Below are 24,569 nucleotides of genomic sequence, written 5' to 3' on the forward strand. Positions count from 1 at the left end.
CCTGCTACAGTTTCATCCCATGAAGATCTGGGTTAGAATTAGTCTTCAGTAACCCCTGCTTGTCATAAGAGGCAACTAAGGGGATTGGGTGGCCAAGCGAACTGACTTGGTTGACTCATCATCATATCTCAGTTGTGAAGATCATTGCTCATGTTATCAATAACTGGATTGTCGGTCTTTACATGAATTTGTTTTTAAGAAATAAAGTAAGTGGACTGTCAGGTCCGTGCTCAATTAATGAGATCTCAGACCTCCATCATGCAGATGGAATACTACTGACTAGTGTTAAACAACACTGAAATCTGGAGGTAACATAATCACTTCTAGCACAAGTCATATTGAATGAGACCCGTGAAGGTTCCGGGGTAGAATAGGCCTTCAGCAACCCATACTTGCTATTAAAGGCGACTCAGCTTGTCGTAAGAGGCGACTAACGGGATCGGGTGGTCAGGCTAGCTGACTTGGTTGACACATGTCATCGGTTCCCAAGTACGCAGATCGATGCTCATGTTGTTGATCACTGGATTGTCTGGTCCAGACTTGATTATTTACAGACCGCCGCCATATAGCTGGAATATTGCTGAGAGCGGCGTAAAACTAAAACTCACTCACTCACTCACTCACTCACTCACTCATATTGAATGAGCAGTGACATTGCTGAAGTATTTATCAACCTTTGCTCTTTCTCTCATTCTATATTGTTCTAAACACTATGTACAAGGGTTAGCTAATTATTTCTTCTCCATCACTTTGCAAATGGAACAGAATTTGATTCCAGACACCAGGTACCAATATGTAGCCTGTTCCTGACACAACTGGGATTGTCCAATCAAAATAAAACTCACTCATTTAAAAGTAGTGGTGGGGTCAAGCCATTTTCCTCATCTTTGATTTCTTTTCCCCACATGGGTTAAATATGTGAGGAGCAGTTTGAGTTCCCGAAGCCAGGATATATCTGCAATATTGCCCCAAACAGCATGGAATAATACACACTCAGAGATGGAATATTCGGAATATGTTAGCACTGATGGCTAAGCTAAAATCTGCCACACTTTCAAAATGATATATTAGTGATGTACAATGCCTTTAATTAATTCAAATTGGGCATGAATTAACTTAATGAATACATGGGATATAATGAACACATGAACATTCACCATGCATAGTAAGATTCCCACAGTGAGACTGGAGCTACAGAAATTGAGTGTTTCTTTTCAAGGAATGGTAAAGATATTTTCCATGCTTGACGGTAGGTTCAGAGTTTTCTTCATGTTGGCTCATCCACTCGATGGGGTGAAAACAGAAAAACGATTAAATTTTTCAACTTAGAGTAAATTGCTCATTGAAAGATATTAATTTCCTGCCCGAAAATTCGAAATGTTCATTTGATGTAATAAAACATCAAAACAAAGCTGTTGAGCTAACGTTGGAGCTATTTCATGACTGGCGTGTCGTGTCTGTCACTGCACGCACATGTGTAACTGTAACTTCTTTCGTGTGTTTTTTTCCACTTATATTCAAACACACATGTCTTTATCTTAAACAGTATGTCTTTTCTTTATCAGATGTGGACTTTACATTAAACAGGAAAAATTACTTTCGTTTTTAGTTCACATAGAGCATTAACATGGCCATCAATATCCAATAAAATGACACAGGCTGTCTGTTTGTCATGATAGAACGTGGAATAACATCACTTCCTCGTACCTATCTGTTATTGTCATCTTCATAGAACTACTTCCTGAAAACGAATCTTGCATTATATGACCGCTGTTTTTCATGCAACATCTGCTCCTTCAAAGGAATAAATCTGATTACTTCAGCGTTATCGGGTAATCGAAGAAACTGCTGCAGCAATCTTTTATTCTTATTTTGTGGAAAAATACCTATTTCTAATTCTACCATGCACATTTCTGTAGTTGTATACTTCATCTGATACTCCTTGTCACCATATTGTGTAAGTTCTGTACGTGTCCCTTTGTAAAGTTTACAAACAATCCTCGTCTGTCAGACTGTGTACTCTTTAACATGGATTTTTTGTCACACTTGAGAAAATATTTTATGGGTGAAAAACTCTTGCATCTATGCAGGAACTGCCTTTGAAAAGAAGTTAAAAAATAAATTTTCCCGGATGTTTTCTGAGTAATTTTTTTTTTTTTTTCGTGTGAGTCGTTCTTCAGTTTGTTGCAGCTGTGGAGAAAGAGCACCATATGCTTACTGTTACTGAGATCACTGCTCAAGGATTACACAGTTATTTGTCCTCAAGATGGCTGGGAAAAATATTGCAACAATTTTATGTCTCCATTTCGATTGGCTTAGGACAAGGTTCTGTGGGTTTTATTTAAGGTGTGGTACATAAAATCACATTAATGAGAAGATGACTCCAGTATGGAGTACTAATTGTTTTAACATCTGAAAAGCATTGAGAAGATTAATAGATTATTTTTCTTGCGTTGTATGAGAATGATATTGACATGGGTTGTGTATTCCAGTATATAACACAGGTGCATAGAACTTTATCGTTTTTATGCTTCATGAATATTGGGCCTGTAACATAAATAGTTATTTCTGTTTGTGTTGTTGGCTTTTAACAGTGTGATATACGAAGCAATATTGACAGGTAATACATCTGTAGTATCACATGTCTTAGCAGATGTGTGTATGTGACTCACATTTTGATGTGTCATTGTTGGTATTGAAGTAGAACTGACCATATCAATACTGAAATAGAATTGACCATCTCAGATATTAGCATCAAGCAAGGATTTATACAAGTTGCCATACTAAATGCCCTGGGCAGGCAATTTGTAGAAACTTTGGAGATAACGCATCTGAGATTGGTCAGTGAAATACAGGTCACTTCTACAAAGACATAGACTAACAACTAGTCTCTGAAATAAACATACTTTACTGAAGAAAGTTCTTAGTAAAAACAGAAATCATAATATAATGAAATGGAGCCCTGAGACTTTCTTTCGCTCTATTATTCATTATTCAGTGACAAAACTGCATATTATAATGCTATAATTTGTATTAATAAACAGAAAATAGAATCTCTGGCTATGCAGTTTTTGAGATTACTGTTAACAGAACCAAAGCATACAAATGTAGAAATTAGCCACAACATACAGAGTTAGTGTCAAACTGTCAATCATGTATGTTCCCAATATATCACAAAACGTATCACAATGCATGTACAGGAATATTGGTATACAATTTATTTGCCATTACACAGCTCTAATTGATATGACAGTCTTTGAGCTGTTAATGTGATGTTTGAGCTGGTAAGGTGATTGTGTTTGAGATATTAATTAATAGACATTTGAGACATTCAAGCTAGAAATGTGATAATAAATGTGATAACTAGTAATGAGTGAGTGAGTGAGTTTAGTTTTACACCGCACTCAGCAATGCAATGCACAGCTGGGAATGGATGACAGGTGTCAACCAAGTCACTGAGCCTGACCACCCGATCCCGTTATAACTAGCATAGTTGTCTTTTGTGGCAAGCACGGGTTGCCACAGACCTATTCTACCCCAGAGAACTAGTAATGTGATAGTGTTTGAGCTGGTAAGGTGATTGTGTTTGAGATATTAATTAATAGACATCTGAGACATTCAAGCTAGAAATGTGATAATAAATGTGATAACTAGTAATGAGTGAGTGAGTGAGTTTAGTTTTACACCGCACTCACGCAATGCAATGCACAGCTGGGAATGGATGACAGGTGTCAACCAAGTCACTGAGCCTGACCACCCGATCCCCTTATAACTAGCATAGTTGTCTTTTGTGACCTATTCTACCCCAGAGAACTAGTAATGTGATAGTGTTTGAGCTGGTTATGTTACGTTTGATCTATTTAGTTATAGTGTTTGAGCTGGTTATGTTACGTTTGATCTATTTAGTTATAGTGTTTGAGCTGGTTATGTTACGTTTGATCTATTTAGTTATAGTGTTTGAGCTGGTTATGTTACGTTTGATCTATTTAGTTATAGTGTTTGAGCTGGTTATGTTATGTTTGATCTATTTAGTTATAGTGTTTGAGCTGGTTATGTTACGTTTGATCTATTTAGTTATAGTGTTTGAGCTGGTTATGTTACGTTTGATCTATTTAGTTCCACAATCCTTAAATGCAGTTCAACAATTGTCTCTATTCCACGTACGAATCAGTCTTAGAACAAAATTCTTTTACATAGAGACAGACATTTATTTTGTAGTTAAAAATATATGTTTATGGTGTCTCTTTTAAAGCTGTCAGTACAATGCCATATTTTTCTGGAAACTATCAGTACTCAGTAATATGTGATAACTATCTCAGGTAATGTGTGATAGCTATCTCAAGTAATATGTGATAAACACTTTTAGGAGATACAATTTGTCTGATTTCTTTTTAGCAAACATGCGAAAACACTGTTAAGACTGAGGTAGACAAACCACTCTCTTGCGTGTGATGAGACATACATAGGAAAAAGGCCTTAAATGTTGCACATCAGTATTTATCCAGCATCAGGTAAAGTGATCAATTTAACCCCCTGGATGCCACAGGGACATATATGTCCTTCCTCTACATACGTCACTTGGAAGTCCAATAAAATTCTAAATATACCACGCATATATAAATACTTCACAGTTTTGAATTCTGCGGAAAATTCCCAGTTTCTTGATACCATCCACTATTACCTCAGACCAAGCTAAAGTGCTTAAACTCGCCTTTCAAAATAGGCTTCATCGTAAATGTCGCCATTTTTCAAACTGTACAAAATCGAGATTCACAGCGTTATTAGCAGTATGTTTTGAAATGTGAAAATCGGATAATTACTGGAAGTAATGAATTTCAAAAATAGCATATTAATGATCACTGATATCAAGTTTTCATGTAACCAGGAATGATAATTCTGAAACGTCACCGATGTACCCAGAATCGGTTGGGATGTTTTCGAAAATACACTTACACGAACGCCGAAGTGCGCTTTCCGCCATATTGGATAGTGTTTACAAAATCACGTTTCGAGAAGGCCGGTATTGAGAAGCCTATTATATCATGTATACTTCATAGTTAGCTACGACAAATGTATCACTGAACTCCCCATGCATCTTAGAATCAAATTACAAATGGTCTTTGTCACCAGTACCAACTGTCTAGACAAAACGAAACGAAATATGCTTTGTTTGAAAACGAACGCTGTGCTCGAAAGACAGCGCTTGACTGAAATGTAAACAAAGAAAAATTCCAATTTTACACTGCGTAGCATTTTCGGAAATTTTCCAACATCCAGCTCTCTAATCATTGCTTACAATGGCTCAATACGCTTAGTATATTCAGGGGAAGAGTATCGTGGCAAAAAAATAGCAAATTGAAAATAGAAACAATGAAATAATTTGGTAATTCATAAGAAACTGTCAAACTTTTAGTGCAGCGTGACGCCATGACTGACGCAAAATCACGCAGAACGACAACAGTACTTATCGGCATTTCTGGCTTCTTCCGTCATTTACAATGTAAACGATAAGAACATATAACAATACACAGATAGTCAGAATAATTCTGATTACTTACATCTCACATTTATATACAAAAGATCCCTGAATCAAGCAAAAAGTCGTCGCAAAATCCTGTGTACCCTTCTCAGCGAAGCCGCCATTTTGAAAGAAATCGGTCATCGGTAGTGATGTCACACGTCAACATTGTTGCACATATTAGGCAATTTCTTTGAGGTGAAGGTCGGTTGAACAAGAGTAAACACAATGCCCATACCATTCCGATTGCACTTTTAGTATTGTGATGTATATTTTGCGCATCGTTCAGATATTTTTTCATGAAATTGATTTCAGTATCTACATATATCCATGTTCAACACCATATCATGTGTGGATATAAGGTATCCGTTTTTATTCTTTGAAAGCTTTGGATTGTTTGAATAATATTTACATGGGAAATTGACTCAGTAAGTGTATTACACCACATTTTAAGCCTCTACACAAGTGTTGGAAGATCACACGTAGCCATTACTGCAACATATGCTTTAGTTCCCGTCATGTGCAATATTCAATACGTTGGGACAAATATTGCAGTTTCATATGAACAGGTTAATAAACAGCGATTTACTTCCAACTTATAAGTAAAACGGATAATATTAATGAAAATGATTTGTACATTTTATCAAATGTAGGGCCACACATACTACTATTTAAAGGAATTGTCTTGTTCATTGTATTGGTTTGTGTCGTTTTTATAGACAAAACTAATGTGAATATTAATTGACCAGGTGCGAGTTTGTCAAAACGTTTCATGATTCATTATCATTGTTTTTCGATAATAAAGTCAATTCAAATGCGATTAAAATATATCTGATGGCAGAATGTCTAACTCAAACTCGGAAATTGTTAAAAATATATAAATCAGGTCAAGTCTTAATTTGGACAAGCCTTACGTCCATTTTCTAATACTTCTTTACTGAAAAAGCGGTCTCTTTGTACTTTTCATTGCATACTTATGAAGGGAATTGATTTCATAATCATGAGAAGAAAAGTCTTTTTCCTAAATGAATACTCAATGAATATTCAGGTGTTGTGAAATTTTCATTTACGTTAAATTGATGCTAGACAGGTGCGCGTGTTGCTCACAATAAGATATGTAGTAAAACCGTGTAATTGTTGATATAATCAGGACACTATTTCAGTGATAAAACCATTCATTTCATATTTTGGCTAAAAAGTGTTGAATTCTGACACAGAAGCCGAGATCTTTTACACATTGAGTAGAAATTAGGTTAGATATATAATAATCAGCAACCAGGGTAGTCTTTTTCCGACGTCACAAAATGCACAAAACATGCCGTGACGTCAACTAAAATGTCGCATTATCTTCAGTTATTTCATTACGTTTGAATATGTGGCTGTTACTCCGTTAATAATGATGGAAAATTAATAAAAATACATATACACAAACAGGAGAATATGGGAATCTAAGAACTAAAATATGTATCGGATAGGGACATCCAAATCGCTATTGCCTGCTTTTTTATGTAGTACACTTGCATCTTTTCTTACAAATTGTGAAACTACCAAAAGGTATCCTCTCACATTGGGAAAATTTGTATTGGAATAGTTTGGTTCACTGTGAACAAAACATAACGAAAATATACTGTCCATATCCACAGCAAATTCTCTCCATGTGATCGGAGTTACATTGACCTAATGTAAACCATAGCTGAGTTATGCCCCCTTACCTTTATACGTGCATGACCTCTCTGTCGACGTTTGACGTCATAGTAGAAAATCGATTTTTGACATTTATTGCAGGTCATTTTTGATTTTGTGAGTAGGACGTTATGCATTGGCACATACATCCATTTCATATACACTTATGTCGTTCAGATATCAAGCTGTATTTTCTTCGCTCACACTTTGGGTAAAGATGCCAAATTAAAAAAATCGTAGCAGAGTGCTTTTATTGGTGTACGATAAAAAAATGAGAAATTTACTGTTTTTGAACACACACAAAAGTTTTGAACAACTTTTAGCAGTGTCTATTTCTCAAACCCCTGAGGTAGTCGCAATTATATTTATACCAACGGATAGGAAATTAAATATTCTACATGTCTGTGCAATTTCATAGCCGTACGCAAATCCAGGACCACGCGAGCGCAAATCTCGCACAACGTTCACTTTTCAAACCTTATGAAAATGTGCGCCTGAAAAAAAACTCGGCATCCAGGGGGTTAACACACAGTGAAGGTTATCAAAACATTAAACTTGTATGAAAAGAAGGCTGATTTGTATACTGGTTAGGGGCATGGTTTATTCCTCTTGTACTGCGAACTAGCATATGTAACATGACAGTAGAGACTGGCTGTAAGATGCTATCAGTTTCTTGATCAGATCTGCTCTTGCTGACTCGAAGTAATGCCATGGTGCCATTTATCACGGTTTCTCCCAAGCTGGGTGCAAATACCTATCCATGCAAGAAACAGATGTTTAAAATTTTAACCTTTCACAAACTACATGCTTATCATGATTTTAAGTTATCAGTGAAATAACTTTTAAGTTTCAAAGACCTATACACTCTTATTTTGAAGGTAGTGGTAAATATTTGAGTGTCTTTAGAAAAGAAACATTTTGCAATGATTCAGCAATGTTTTCTTTGTTATTATCATCGATGAAAAGGTATCTACACAACCAAACAACATTGCTGCACAGCATTTTTGATAATCAAACCAATTGTAAAACATATTTCATTACCAAATCAGCTATGCAGCATTGTTCAATTATTAAATAGGGTATGTAACATTGTTTGATTATCAAAAACAGGCTGTCAGGCATTTAGGATTATCACGTCAGCTGCAATGCATTATTTGATTATCAAATCAGCATAAAAGGTTTGTCTAATTATCCGACCATCTGAATGGGCTATTTAACATTTCATTTAACGTTTCATTTTCAAGTCAGCTGTGTAGCACTGATTAGCTAACCAGCTGTATATTACTGCTTGAATGCATTTGTATATCCAAGACGTTACAATGTTTGAAAATGTGTGTCACCTTTCACCCTCAGTTTAGATTGTTTATAATTTTTGAAATCTCAATCTGTGTATTGTTTGAAAGAATCCTTTTCCTTCAATTACAGACTACATAACTGATATCAGTTCGAGTTTTTCATTTATTGCCGTGATACATGTGTGCCTCCTGTTCCTGCAAGCGTTGAGTGTGTCAGTGTATCTTACAAGTGTTTAAGCACGGTGGTCTGCCATTCTAACAGACAATGTAGATGGGGTGAGCATTTTCACTGTGAAGGCCTCGCCAGACCGATAACCCAAGGTTAAGTAGTGGCGTGATATTCTCTGCTACAAGTAAAACATCTTTGGCGTAACTTTGCAGCCACGCAAGATGACACCAATACAAGACAGCTGTGGAGAGGTGTGCTCAATATACTTCACGCATTATAGAAATTCTTGACATTTCATTTTGACTTATATTTTGATTAGTGACTGAATTGTTTTTACTCAGCTGTTATTTTTATCTTTTTCTTTTAATTTGCCATGAATATTGATATTTCTTTGAAGGGGTACAAATATGTGACTATTTTCTGTCTCACAATGTCGGCATCTGCAGTCTCATGATAACATTCCCGATGATAATCTTTTATTTTTGTTAAAGCATTTGTGCTTGAATTGGCAGAAAGAAACATCCCATGATAATTTTGTATAAAGTACTGACCTCTCAGCGATTCTGATGAACTAGTTTCCTCCTTCTTACTGTGGCAGTAGGGCACCTTGTGATTCAACCTTTCAATCATCACAAACACCCTGTGGGATCCCACATGGTACAGTTTCTCAAACAAACTCCCAAATTTCAAAACCCGTGAAGGTCCCGGGGTAGAATAGGCCTTCAGTAACCCATGCTTGCCATAAAAAGGTGGCTATGCTTGTCGTAAGAGGCGACTAACGGGATCGGGTGGTCAGACTAGCTGACTTGGTTGACACAAAGTATACATGTTGTAGTTGGTTATCATAACAAGAAGTGTCCAATTGTAAGTTTAACATAAATTTATAAAAAAAATTTAAACACCTCAAGCTGACAACAAAATAGATCTGATGTCAGATATTTACTGCTAGGGGTAAATATCTACAAGACCACTTTACAGGCTACTTTTGATATTTGATCATCAAAGATGAAAATGGTAGCCAGGAATTTTTAACGCTTTGTCAGTCATGATACTCTTGGAATATTGCTAGTGGAGACTTGGAATCTTCTACATTCACTTCCTTATTCTGTTACTGGAGTGAATCAAACTGAAGGAGCTAGTCTGTGGTTGTGATAACAGTAATCCAGTACTGATAAAGGGACTTGCAGACCAGCCATCTCTGGTGCTGCTCTTTGCTGCACAGACAGAGTCTCAACAGGATCCCATGGTGTCAGTTTGAATCATTTTGTTCCTGTTCCTTAAGCCAGTAAAAGTGACAGCTGGTGTCAGTTGTGTTTTCCTTCCAACTAATTATACTAAGACACTCAGTCCACGTCTGAATGATGTCACTGGAATAACTGCTAAATATACAAGACTCCTGACATTTCTCTTAGGCCTTGATAACTTGTGTACAGTACACAACCCTGAGTACTTAAAAGAACCCATGAATCCATTTGTATATGACCAGATGGTAGCCACATGAATATGTGGAAACATGAGTGCAGCAATGTGCAGTAAACTTGGACAAAGTACTGTGACTGCGTGTCCCAGTTCACCCAGCTGTGAATGGGTACCTCGTTCTCATGAGAGAGCCACAATAAACTCAGTGCACCTAGTGGCAGCAAGAGTTGTATACTCCCAGGGAGTTGAGATTGATATACAATGTGATGTTGAGATTGACTTCCAGTCATCAAGGGAAACAAATACCGGCATCTTGAACAAACAGTAGTTTCATGGATATATGCGCTATATATGTAAATATCCTATAATAATAATATGCTATAATATTTGCTGGCCTCATCTCATTAGCAGCTTTTATGAGTAGGACGGAATACTCATTCTTATATTGATAAACAGCAGGGATACTTGGTGCTGGTCTTTTCTAATCATGGCTTTCTTCTGTTGCAGTTCGCATACAACAGCACTGTCTTGCCATACGTGACAGCTTCATTCAGTGTTACAGCAGGCGGGAGTGATTTCCCCTTGGACAACCCCAGCGGCATCAAAGGTACGGCATATGCACATATATGGTCCATGAACATCTGATTAAGAAGTAGTCTTCAAACAACCCATAATGCTCATCTCTGTGGTTATACATCTTTTTTTCTGATGGTCACCACTTCAATCCACTCCAATCCAATCCAATCCAATCCAATCCAGTCCAATTGTAAGTCCATCCCCCTTGCTCACTCACCATCAATTCTCTGTCCAGTTCGCATCTACAAGTGCCCTCTGATGGTCACCAACTGTGGCAAATGTCTGAGTATGGATGCCGAGTACAACTGTGGCTGGTGTGAGTACAGCTGCACCCTACAGAAACACTGCAAGGGGAAATGGCTGGACCGCTCTGAGACTTGCCCCAACCCACAGATTCTCAGGGTAAGTTTACATTCCTTTAGGTTTGGTGTAAATTGGATTTGTCATTAATTATTTGTTGTTTGATGTTAAATATTTTGCATTGTTTTGTTTCAGTTCAGCCCAGCTAATGGTCCAATCCAAGGCAAAACAAACATATCCGTGACAGGGATCAACCTCGGAAAGACTTACACTGACATCACTAGCGATGTCACAGTGGCAGGCATCAAGTGCACTGTCATCCCTGACCACTATGAACCTTCCTCCAGGTGAGCAGAAGGGAGGTAACTCCGATAGATTGTAAACAGTTTCAACATTATATTGTGACATTAGTCTCCTAAAAGAAATGGTTTTTGATGTTGTTTTTTTTTTTTTATCAGATTGTATTTTGTATAAAGGAGTAAAGAGACTCTTCATTTTCTGTGGCAGGTTTACCTGTGAGACGGACAAGTCCAGTGCCGCTGCTAGTGGTACAATCAAGGTGACAGTGGATGGGAAATACACAGCCGAATCGGACACACCCTTCCACTTTGTTGTGAGTAGACCATTGCCTCAATGCTCATTTGAAGAGGACAAACATATTGTAGATTACAGATTACAAATATCATTTTTATCAATCTTTATGGACCCATGAAGTTCTTATGTGACTGTAGTTAGGTGGGGTAGCCTAATGAATAGAGTGTAGACTTGTCAAGTTGATTCTCCACATGGATACAGTTTGTGAAGTCCTTTTCTGGTGTCTCCAGCTGTGACATTGCTGGAATATTGCTAAAAGCAGTGTAAAACTTGTTCACTCGTGATGGTAAGCCTTGATTGTACAATGCTGCAATTTGTCTCTAAAGAAAATGATGTTTCTAAGATGAGTAAGTATTTTTCATTGAATGAGAAATGTAGATAAACTAATATTAAAGGACAATATTTTTCATTTATTCTTATGAAGGAGCGTTCAGTATGTACATGTGTTATGCATCAGCATCACTGTTTTTTCTGTCAACAGGTGCCCTTGGTGCAAGATATTAAGCCCGAACAGGGCCCCAAATCTGGCGGAACCGTCATCACCATCACTGGCTTGTATATGAACACAGGCAGCAGCACATCAGTCAGTTTGGCCGGGGCACCATGTGAGGTGCTTAGGTAGGTTGCATATACTGGGGCACCATGTGGAGGTCTGATAGACTGGGGTACCATGTGAGGTCTGATAGACTGGGGCACTGTGTAAGGTGCTAAGGTAGGTTGCAGATACTGGGGCACCATGTGGAGGTCTGATAGACCGGGGTACCATGTGAGGTCTGATAGACTGGGGCACTGTGTGAGGTGGTTAGGTAGGTTGCAGATACTGGGGCACCATGTGGAGGTCTGATAGACTGAGGCACCTTTTGAGGAGGTCTAATATACTGGGGCACAGTGTAAAGAGATCTGACAGACTAGGGCACCATGTGAAGAGGTCTGATAGATGAGGGCACTTTGTGAGGTGGTATGGTAGATTGCATACACCGGGACACTGTGTAAGGAGGTCGGATAGAATGGGGCACATCCTGGCTGGTGCGCCAAGTGAGGTGAACTGGCACATAAATCATCTTTTTGGGTAACTTTGTCAGATGGTTAGATTGCATTCAGAGCTCATTGATAAAATGTATCTACCATACAAATATTGTTATTCTCAAAAGAGTAGCGTCTTTCAGTATGGATAATATTGTTAGATTAGCTGCTCAAACTGAATTAAGAAAGTACTTAACATCTTAATGCATATTTTTGAAAAGATACAGTGAAAGGCCACATATACTGCACAAGTCCTTCAAAATGCTAACCTGGGTTATTATAGCAGAGGCATATATGTTTTTCAGTGGAATGCCATGTGTTATGAATTGTACACATTGTCTGTCAATATTTGAACAGATCCAACAAGACTGTGATTGAGTGCAAGACCTCTCAACATGTTTCTGATAACGACAAGGTTGATGTTGAGGTCAACTTCGGAGGCTTGAAAAAACTGGTTCCAACGCAATTTGAATACATCACCGATCCGACCATCTCCCTCATAGAACCGAAGACTGCAATTCTTAGGTCAGTAAAATGACACAAGGGCCTTTGATATTATGGGTGAACCTGTCAAACCCGTGCATTCATATAGAATCTTGCTGATCACAGGAATGGAGTTTGTCCCTTAAACAAAAGTCCTGGAACGTCCTACGGCAAAACCCAGTTCATTTATAATGTCCAGATTCCATGACTGTAGAGTCATGTATATGTTTTATATGCCATGATGCCCTTAGTACACATGCAGTATAATTTGAAACCTTGTGCAAGAACACATATTCAAGGTATCTTTCATTCTTTCCCAGTGTCAGACCAGCAGGTGCTTGATGATATACATAATCCCTTATATCCTGTGATTCCTTATTTGTACAAGCTGTCTTTCAGCATCCATAGATGCATGCTGAGTTGTCCTCGCCTGCATATACCTAATTTGACAGCTACAACAATGCATTCATCTGTAGTTTAAAAATCACGGTCTGACAACATCTTACCATATAACAGGCGGTGGGGTAGCCAAGTGGTTAAAGCATTCTCTCGTGACGCTAAAGTCCTGGGTTTGATTGCCCACATGGGTACAGTGTGTGATGCTCATTTATATTGTCCCCTGTTGTCATACTGCTGGAATATTGCTTAAAGTGGTGTAAAACTGAAGTGACTCACCATATCATCAAACTGTTTCCAGCATGTGCAAGTACTTCTGAACCTTTGACAAGGTATTGGAAAATATCTGACCCGCTCAAGCTTTACAAGTGACCCTACAAACATATATGGATGCTCATGGGTGTCTTTAAGTGCAGTGGCCTATGTTGATCTAAGTAGCCTCCCATAGCAGAAGAGTAATTATTCAGAAGATAAAGAAGACGATGTTTTGGTTGTACATATCACACTCACATGCTGAAGTATTTTTTGGAAATGCCTTTGTGTTACAGCGGTGGGACGTCCATCACCGTCATTGGGCAGGACCTGAACCTTATCCAGAACCCCATGTTATTCACCACACATGGAGGAAACATCTACACCTCGGTATGTCACATTGCAAGGTCGCACTACAAGTTGTGATAAGCATAGGAGTATGTGGACCTTGCTTTTAGAGCATGGTAATGCTTGAAGCTTCAGGCACACTTGGTCCTTTAACTGTTCTCATACGTGGAGCAGTGTGGTAGCCCAGTGGTTGAAACATAGCTCATCACATTGAAGATCAGGGTTCAATTACCCGCATGTATACAGTCTGTGAGGCCCATTTCTGGTGTCTGCTTATCATGATATTGCTTGAATATTGCTAAAAACAGCTTAAACCATACTCACTCACACAGCTGTGATAAGCATAGAACCATGTTGATCTACATAGGTGGATCCAGAGGAGTTGTGCGCACTCCCACTTTTGTCCTGAAAGTTGATTAAATGATTATTAGAAATGGGTGAAAATGAAGTGTGAGTGCCCTCTTTCTCAAGAGTGTGCCACCCACCCACCCCACCTCCTTCTCAAAAAGCTGTATCCGGTTCTGACCAACCTCATAGAGCAGTATTATACATGAAGCTAATGGCAGACCAAGTCATGCTTAGTGTTTAGCATTGATACTTGATCCATCTTTTTTAATCTCTTTCGGTTGGAGGATGACTGAATACTTTCATTCAAATGTATATCCCTGCATATTTGTATTTTGTGACCTGTCAGTTCACAAGTCCAACTCTCCCCTTCCAGAAATGCCAAAACGACAACAAGTTCCAGATGGAATGTCCTGTTCCCGGAATCCCTGCTCAAGGTTTAAACGTGTCAGCCACCAGCCCCCTGGAAGTGCATTATGGCTTCCACATGGATGGTGTAATGACCTTGAAGAACATCTCTCACCTTGCCCAGTTTGGCCTTCTCATGTATCTTCCTGACCCTGAGATATACAAGTTCCCCGGAGAAACCCACACCAAGAACTACATCAAGAAGGACCACTTGTCCATCAAGGTAATCTCGTTTGTAGAAAGAATTGTCAGTAAAACTTGTGTTAGAATTATGTACCCCAGTACACATGACTGGTTGGGACTGTGGGGTAGTGGTTAAAAGTATTTGCTCATCACACATAAGACCTGGGTTCAATTCCCCACAAGGATACAATATGTGAAGCCCATTTCTGGTGTCTCTTGCCTTGATATTGAGCAATGCTTCTAAAAGTAAACTCACTCACTCACTCATGATAGTTCTGCAGTATTGTAAAAATTAATGCCAAGGAATTCAGGGTGATGTTATTTTATTTGTCGCATGTATACTAAGAGACATTGTGTAATAAGTTTTCTGTGATATAATGGTTTAGCTTCAAAAATGTTTACTTAGCTCTGTCCAAAACCAAATTCCTCTGATAATGGTGATTCACGAAAGGTATGAAGATCAGACCCAGACACTTAGTTAAGTCACATTTGCAATGTATTTATGAATCCTTGTGACATTCTTTGTTCCACAGGGAGATTTCCGCAGCATCCCACCACTGATGTCCAATGTTGTAGTGTATGTTGGCCAGGATGTGTGCCTCAATCCTGCAGCCACAGACACGGCCATCACTTGCCGCCCACCAAGTGCACCTGGAGGCATTGACAGTAGTGGCAAGGCACTGGTCAGGGTATGTACAGTCATTACTTACAACTAATATTTCATACAACTAAACGACTAACAAACTAGCTGCAGCAATTCTCATACATCTCTATGCTCATGTCATTGTGTCCATATGTAGATGTTCCACAGCACTTACATTTAATAGCACAGCCTGTTATTAGCCTGGATAACTCCATCTGCCATTTTTTCTGCTGGGTGAAAGGAGGCAATTTTGAACAAACTTATGCCAAAGGTGAAACACATGTATCACATGGTCTTCGTTGTGGGGCAGGACTGAAGGCCTAGAAACTCTCAGGAGTCAAGCTGCTGAGCACAGTCACCCATCCAAGGACTCTCTGAGCTCAACATTGCTTACCATCAACTGATTTGTGACTTGTGCTCCATGCACAGGACCACATGCCACACACTATATATTTAGTTACCTCAGACTTGCCATCATTCCTCCATAATTTTTTGTTCATTCTAACAGGATGTCTTTCACTCTTCCATATCTCGCACCAACTTATGTCTTGGCTGTCTCTATCGTAAAACAATTTCTTGCACTACAATCTGAAACAGGAATAATCCTTTAAAATCTACAACCAGGTAATAGGACCTTTGTCCTTTGATGCCCTTAAATATTCGTACATCATTCTTTTCCAGGTCCAGATTGGGAACATCAACCGTCAGGTTGGATACCTCCAGTACTACGACACGTCAAGTCAGGACAAACCAATCGCTCTTGGCGTCATCCTGGGTGTCGTACTCCCCATCCTTGCAATCATTGTCCTGCTCACCATCTGCGTCATCCGTCGTCACCGTAAACACGGCCCCAGTGAGAACTACATCCCCGATGTGCTGAAGGACTATGAGGGCAAGAAGGAGGAAGAAGAGATTGGCATGAACCATGTTTCCGTGAAGGCGGACATGAACGGACAGATGACTGATGACAAAGGTACGTGGAATGTTGACTTGTTAACTTGTTAATAACTTGCTTAGGATGATTATATGACACTGCAGGAAATGACCAATGTTGACACACAAAACATTATGAATGTTCGAACACATTAAGACTTACAGTTGATTAACTGTAAAAGCCCAGTTGAAGGTGAAAAGAGTAAAGGGACAAATTTGTCAAAAATACTTCAGACAGTTTGAAACTGACATGGAAAGGGAGATTACATGTGTTGTATTATTTCTGTCACCATTCCAGACTCAGGTCCATACATCGCGGAGTTACTAGGGAAGTTTGAAGACACAGCACTCCGTCAGAATATCAGCTCCATGTTGATAGCTCGCAGTCGGCTGGACATTGGTGAACTTATAGGAAAAGGTGCAAAAGTCTTCTATTAATACAGCACAAATATGCATTACAGCAATATTACCAAGTGGATGATATATGAGTTATCACCAACAAGTGGATGATATATGAGTTATCACCAACAAATGGATAATATATGAGTTGTCACCATGTTGTGAAATACATAGATAGTAACATGTAGATAGAGCATGACTAATTGGAAACAAAGTATTTGTGTTCTATTTGTTGTGTTGGCCATGATGTGGATAAGGTCCAGTGTTGACAACTCTTCTTCTGTCTTCAGGCAACTTTGGTGCTGTCTATAAGGCACAGTATCAACGGACAGATGACGAGAAACCTGTACAGGTGGCTGTGAAGACACTTCAAGGTCAGAAATTTAATTTTCTTTACATTTCCTGCATTTTCAAGAATCTGTAAAACTGTCCTTGAAGATCTATAGAATTTGCTGCTGCAGACTTTGCTATTCATTTAAACTGAACTAAAAATTTACTGTCTCCTTGGTTCATGTGAGTAATTGTCTTCAGATGTATCGACTGACTTGGTTTTATTTTTTGTTTTTATTTTTATTTTTTATTTTTACTTTCTTTTTTTTCCTTTTTTTTACTTATTTATTTATTTAATTTTTTTTTATTTTATTTTATTTATTTATTTATTTTTTTGTGGAAGTGATAAAAGAACTTTCATGAGTCCTGGGGTCAGTTGCACACAGGGATACAATGTGTGAAATCCATCCATTCTGTCCCTCTCTAATATAGCTGGAATATTGTTAAATGGAGCATGAAATTGTACTTTAATTGTCAATTTACCTGTACAGGTAAGAACACAGAGGTGGAAGCAATGCAGGCATTCCTCCAGGACACAGTACTTCTCAAGGATCTGCAGCACCCTAACATCCTGTCTGTGGTGGGCGTGTGTGTCACTGCTAGTGATGACCCCACTGTCATCATGCCATTTATGGCAACTGAAGATCTCAAAAACTTCATCCGGGAACCATCTAAGGTAGGTAAATTGACTACCACAGGAAACATTGTGTTCAAAATGATGTGGTCAAGTTGTCTATACATTTTTTCAGCTGCAGTTTAATTTCACTGATGGATATAACTAGCTAAGCATATTCAAGACATTTTGAGGGAAAAATGTAGAACTAATGCAAGATCACAAAATTAATAGGGTTGTGAAAAGGTTTTGTTTTTTGGACAGAATAATGTTGTTATTTTTGTTGGACTTCATGTCCAATTTAAATGTGCTATATTGCCGTATTTTGCCATGTGCCTGTGATTTCTCTTTTCAGAATATAACAGTATTAGAACTAGTAGATTTTGCCCGCCAGATATCGGAGGGGATGGCATACCTAGAAGGTGTGAAAGTTGTCCATAGGAACTTAGCTGCCAGAAACTGCATGTAAGTTGAGGAATGGTTAAACCTATAGAGGAGTGTGTATGTTAGGATACCTACGGGCCTGTTTCATGATGTGATCGTAGACCTATGACATCAGAAATCCAGTACTGCAACATGGACTTGTCACAAATCATATGATCTATTTGTGAAGCAGGCTATCTGTTTTACAAATGTTTGTAGTCCTAAAACTTCTAAACCCATTCTTTACACTTTGGCAACGATCAAAGTTAAGAATTCTCAGGACTATGAACGTTTCATTGATTTTACACAGAATACAATGTTTTCTGTCTCTCTTAATTATTGTGTTACTTTGAACTTTAATGCCATTTCCCCCCACTTGTTTTCACATTTGTATGATAAATGTAATACCATTCTTCTACCAAACAGTGTCTCAAGGACACACCGTTACTGAAATAGTGAGTTGAAATTTCACATTGCATCAGTTGTATTTCATCATTGTAGCACTTCTGAAAGAGTGTCTTGAGAATATATGGTATCAATAAATATTTCAGTGTTACCCCAGAGAAGACAATCCTTCTGACTGAGTATGGCATCACTAGAGCACTGTTCCCACAAGACTTCTACTTTGGGGAAGACAGCAGTGTCAAGGTGCTCCTCAAATGGATGGCACCAGAAGTTATTGATGACTTCAACTTCTCCAGCAAGTCAGATGTGGTGGGTACTTCACTAGGGCAGTATAGGAAATATTCACCCTGTATGCATTGAATACTCAAGTTATATCCTCAACTGTGAATCCGAATGGTAATTCCCTGTCTGTGAAAGATATTTGAGCAAGATTGAAACGTGATTCTCTATTGCGTATTTTTGTTGCATATGTTAGATGGCTTCAGCTTGAAGATTGCGGACAGTATTTTTAAAAAATTGTGACTGATACTGGGCAGATTTAATTATCCTGTTAAAAGATTGAAGTCTACTGATAGATCAGGCAATGTGTGAAGCCCATTTTTGGTGCTGTGATATTGCTAGAATATTTTTAAAGGCAGCGTAAAACTACACTCACTCACTCACTCACTCACTCACTCACGCACTCACGCACTCACTCACGCACTCACTCACGCACTCACCCACTCATGCACTCACTAAACAGGCAAGTAAAGACATATTTTTTACATTGTTCATGCGCTATTGTTGGCTGTGGCAGGCCTGCTGTTGTATGATCAGTGAGTATGAGCAGTAGCAGGAAGTAGCTGACACACTCCTCAGAAGTATCAGTGGAGTAGGTGTTGAGCTTCAGGAAACCAGCACTTCTCAATGTCCGGGCTCATAGCGCTGAAACCAGTTATTTGACAAAGTATGCCCTTGAAACAATCAACCAGGAGGAGAAGGCAGTATGCACCAAAAAAAATTACAGTGTACCTGCCTGACTTTGTCCCACAGCATCATTTTCAGAGGACTAGTTGAGACATGAACCCAGTTTCTCAAAGTCAGCTTTGTGCCAAGACTGTTGTAACACCAGACTGGAACCTTGACTAAGGACAGTTGTCATGCCTCCCTAACACCATAACACTGCTTATGTACATTCACAGGATATATTAGGCTAGACTTGTAGTTATGTCTGGACCAGACAATCCAGTGTTTTTGATGTCCTCTGCCATGATAGTACTGGAATGATTTCAAGGAATCTAGCAAAGTGGATCTCACTCACTTTTACTGACCTGTGAAGGTCCGGAATGGAATAGGCCTTCAGCAACCATTGATTGCCATGAAAGGTCAGTATGCTTGTTGTAAGAGGCAACTAATGGGATAGGGTGGTCAGACTCGCTGACTTGGTTGATACATGTCATCGGTTCCCAATTGTGCAGATCGATGCTCTTGCTGTTGATCACTGGATTGTCTGGTCCAGACTTGATTATTTACAGATCGCCGCCTCACTCACTCTCACCCACTCACTCACTGACTATCTCACTCAATCACTCAGTCTTGCTAACCCACAAGAATTATGGCTCATGTACCCAGTAGATGTATAATGATTTCATCTTGTTCCAGTGGGCATATGGTGTGGTGATGTGGGAGCTGCTGACAAGGGGGGTAACTCCATACCCAGACGTGGACAGTGCTGATCTTCCTGCATACATCAAGGGAGGCAAGCGGATGAAGAAGCCAAAACAGTGTCCAGAAAACATGTATGATTTTGCCCTTCTATTTGGTCATCTATAATTGCTTCTATGAATGACTCTAATTGTTTATGATTATATGAAGTGCTGACTTCCACCATCTTGACTAATTAAGCTCTGTGGCATTTTGTCCTTCTTTGAGCCCATAAATTATCAATGTTGAGATACATGACAGGCGACAAAAACCCTGTGATTACACAAGAAACTGGCAAGGAGTTCTGGAGTGAATGTTTGTATGTGGTTTATTTAAGCAATAAATATTTTTTTTTATTCAGATACCAGCTAATGCAGAAATGTTGGACGGAGAAACCAGAAGACCGACCCACATTCCAAGGCATTCAGGATGAGCTCAAGACCTTCCTCCAATCAGACGAAAGCATGGACGAAGGGGCAGAGTCAAAGCCACTCATGAGCAACGTTGATATTGGTGGATCAACCGAGTACTTGGAAGTGATTGGCTAATTTGGGACTATCTTACTTTGAAGACCTTCCCCTGCAATAAATTGCCATACAGACTTTTCAGGGATCAACTATTTTGCCATGAAGAGTTGGAAGACCTGAGATTTGAATCTCATATCAAATCAGATGACACTTTGATAATCTTATTGAATGAAGTTTCAAATAATGTCATTTGATTGGCTGAAATGTACTATTTTATATTCCACGTTTGGCTGCAGTTTTAAATCATCTTTTTAGTTGATAATTAAATTCTGACGAAATATGTCTAGACAGAAAAAGACTTTGTTGGTACAGATAACACAGTGAGAAAAAAAAAGTGTACAAAGAGGAAATATTCCACTGCTGAAAAAAGGTAGGTATTGTTCACATTAATGTAAACACATTTTAACATGTGAAACAAGAATTCCACAAGCGGGTGTACCCTGTCAGGCGGCATCATTCTGTGATGTCATTTGTACGGGGGCTTATGAAAATGGGCTCAGAGAATTGCAGATTTCTCTGAAACCTGATTGATATTGAAGCGTGACATTAATGTGTGCCTCTGCAGTGTTTAGTGGAAGTCACATGATGCAAACTGGGGCCACAGTTTAATACCGGTAACATGTTGATGTATTTTACAACATTTTTATTGTTTAGTTCTACATGATCCTTAACTTACTGATGGTGCTATGGACCTAGTTTGATAAGACAGTGCAAAACCCATCATGGGTACTTTTATTATATATAAATATGGATCTCTTTTCTCAGAAGTAACTACATTGGAGGTTCATTAACTTTTGTTTTTCTATATATTTTTTTTTCTTTATTGTGTTTTCTTAATATTCTTTTCCTTTCAAGAAATTAAAATCTGGCTCCATGGGCTGAGAAGATGCGGGAAACATTGGGTTAATGTTAATCTGTGTCATTTACCAAAAACTTATCACCAATTTGTGTATTTTAACAGTTTACCTGAGGACCACAACTTAATCAGCATTAAGCTTGATATCAAACCAAACATATTTTTAGTGATTACTTTTGATATCATTTTTTAAGAGTTTTTATAATATTTTCAGATGTGGAGAACAAAATACATTTTCAATTCTCTGTTTTTCCGTCCGTGAAACTTCTTTTTATATTCAACTAGCAGCTGTTGTTAGTGGATATTAATTATTCACTCATTACCTCCATGGTAGGTAGAATTGTGAGACTTCCATTGACAACAGTGATTCTACTGATGACATTAATCAAACTTATTTCACTCAAAATCAGGCAACAGCAGCTGTCAGTAGTTGGAATTATGCACAAAATCCTGCAATAATTTGAACTGCCTCATTTGATGAACTTGGATGCATTTGTCATATTGAGTAGTCTCCATGTGTTGTACATTTCAGATTCTGCTTTAAGATGGCTTTGTCCAGGTTTATTATGGTGCATGTGTGATATGTGAACTAAAGCCTTTGAAGGAGGTACGAGTATTTTTCAGTAGATAGTTAGGTGTGTTTGAAATAGTCTATTCTTTTACAATCCCAACGCTGTAGGAAAGAGTTACTCTAGATCAAGCCTAAGGTCAATGGGAGATAACTCTAGATGGGAATTTCTGACCCGTAATCCTTCTTGTAAAACCGTAAGCAGTAGATGTGCCCAGTGTTTTCTATGTAAGATAATCACATATTTATTTTTGTGGATGTTTGTTGCAACTGGATTACTTGTGTCTTACCAGTGAAATTAGCATGAATATTCAAACCTATCAAGAAATGCTGAGGTTTTAGTGGTAAATCTGTTTGTGCCAACACAGTGAATGCTGAACGAATCAGACTGTGTGCACTATTTATAGTCGCAGAAGCAATTGTTATGTCAACTAAAGATTTATCACAGAAGGACCACATTGTTCCCATTCTGTGTCATTACATAGGGCTGAATATGTTGGCTGTGTTGAAGGTTGTACTAATGAATCTCCGTAATTAGATTGTGCATTGACTGTGGGATATTCTCAGGCTGCATAGAAGCTCTACGTTGGAAATTAAGTCTCTTGTATACATCTCCCACAAAAAGTAATCCTCTGCTATATCAAACTGCCAACTTGTTAATACAACCAGTATTGCATGTGATACAATATTCTCAAGGATTCATCCGTTCACAAGTACCTGTCACATTTTTTAAGTTGGCGTGAAGAAATCCTTCACTGGGAGAATGCTGTTCCGCAATGCATAATGAATTTTACCTTTTGACAAAGACATCTGGAAAATTGATTTTATATTGCACAAATATTGGTTGAGAAAACCATGACTGAGTTTATTACATTGTAAACTATACAAATTTAATGAGTTTATATATAATGCTGCAGTACTCTGATAAACTTGGGTACAATATTTTCATAAATCTTGCCAAATGTTTTTAACTTTGAGGAAAATATTTGAATATTTTTATGATGTGCTTCCACGTTTGGTATTTTTGTACAAGTTTAGTAAGTCCTGCATATTTACTTCTGTGTACAGCAATAAAATTGTGTACTCTTTGATCCCATTGTCACCAAACAAAAAAACATGTTTTGTTGAATAAGCATATGTCTATTGACAACATGTACCCGATCTATTTTCTAGAGTGCATGAATGTGATAAGGAAAATCACTCAAAACGTCAGTGAGTCCTATTCTGAATAAGGCTTGATACAATCTGGATCGGTTTCAGTTAGACTTACCTGACTAGATGATGGTGTCCTGATCTATTAACTGTATCAATTTTTGTAATTGGTTAAACCTCAGTTAAAAATTTGCAAAATTTAGATGTTTGCTCAACTAGTTTGTGTTCATATCTTGTATAGTTGTGTATGAATAAATGAACCTTGTACCTCCCAAACTTCCATGGCATCATGAATTTGAAGTTAACAGAATCCGGATGTCACACCTGGAAACCAAAATGGCATGATCAATTTTTTAGGTAGGATGATACCATGGTGGTTTTGTGGGGGTGCCAGGTTCCTGTGTATACATGTGATGGCAGATGTGTGAGAACAGTAGTCTAGCTGTAGATCTATGCACTGTAATGTCAGTTGATTTTTCTACTTTTATGGTGCTTATCGAAGCTCGTGTACATAGGTCCCATGCGCTTTTAACCACATATGTAATGTGCTTCATACAACCTTTGTCTATAATCAAAGCAATCTTAGTGACATTTTGACTAATTTATGATGTTTTTAATTTTATATGGCTTTTGATAAATAAAAGCTAAGCTTTGTATGTACAGTTGTATGTTTTTTGTTCTAAAAGTTATACTTGCTTGGTGTATACCGTAAGAATGATCCTTATATACCCAGGAAAAATACTCCAACCAACTGGTTCAAAATATGGAAAGACCCATTCATAGTAGTACTGAGTTCCACCATCCAGATTTGGTTTGGTTGTTAATGTCGCACTTGGCAATATTCTAGCTATATGGCAGTGGTCTGTAAATAAACGAGTTGGGTCCAGACAATCCAGTAATCAACAGCATGAGCATTCATACAACACTCTTGTCGTAAGAGGCAATCAACATGATCGGAAAGTCAGGCTGGCTTGGCAGCAAAAGTGGCATATAATTCAAAACGGTCTCGTATTCCAACAAGCAGGTGAGAATATAATTAGAAACG

At 38.3% G+C, this 24,569-nt stretch overlaps 1 protein-coding gene across 7 annotated transcripts in view; it reads left to right on the forward strand.

The window, feature by feature from the left end:
• The window catches only part of LOC137296807 (hepatocyte growth factor receptor-like), a 121,265-nt gene extending 97,085 nt beyond the window's left edge, over nt 1-24,180 (forward strand). For all 7 annotated transcript variants that reach the window (XM_067828671.1, XM_067828670.1, XM_067828676.1 and 4 more), the window contains 17 exons: nt 10,592-10,691; nt 10,896-11,062; nt 11,156-11,307; nt 11,468-11,573; nt 12,036-12,172; nt 12,935-13,102; nt 14,005-14,098; nt 14,778-15,032; nt 15,526-15,681; nt 16,317-16,608; nt 16,867-16,986; nt 17,258-17,341; nt 17,789-17,973; nt 18,266-18,375; nt 18,885-19,047; nt 20,380-20,516; nt 20,783-24,180. In XM_067828671.1, the coding sequence (XP_067684772.1) occupies nt 10,592-10,691; nt 10,896-11,062; nt 11,156-11,307; nt 11,468-11,573; nt 12,036-12,172; nt 12,935-13,102; nt 14,005-14,098; nt 14,778-15,032; nt 15,526-15,681; nt 16,317-16,608; nt 16,867-16,986; nt 17,258-17,341; nt 17,789-17,973; nt 18,266-18,375; nt 18,885-19,047; nt 20,380-20,516; nt 20,783-20,969 (2,613 nt within the window). In that variant the 3' untranslated portion in view covers nt 20,970-24,180. The remainder of the gene's footprint in view (nt 1-10,591; nt 10,692-10,895; nt 11,063-11,155; nt 11,308-11,467; nt 11,574-12,035; nt 12,173-12,934; nt 13,103-14,004; nt 14,099-14,777; nt 15,033-15,525; nt 15,682-16,316; nt 16,609-16,866; nt 16,987-17,257; nt 17,342-17,788; nt 17,974-18,265; nt 18,376-18,884; nt 19,048-20,379; nt 20,517-20,782) is intronic.
• The last annotated feature ends 389 nt before the right edge of the window (nt 24,181-24,569 follow it).

The sequence above is a fragment of the Haliotis asinina genome, chromosome 9 (genome assembly GCF_037392515.1).
Source record: "Haliotis asinina isolate JCU_RB_2024 chromosome 9, JCU_Hal_asi_v2, whole genome shotgun sequence".
Taxonomy (NCBI): domain Eukaryota; kingdom Metazoa; phylum Mollusca; class Gastropoda; order Lepetellida; family Haliotidae; genus Haliotis; species Haliotis asinina.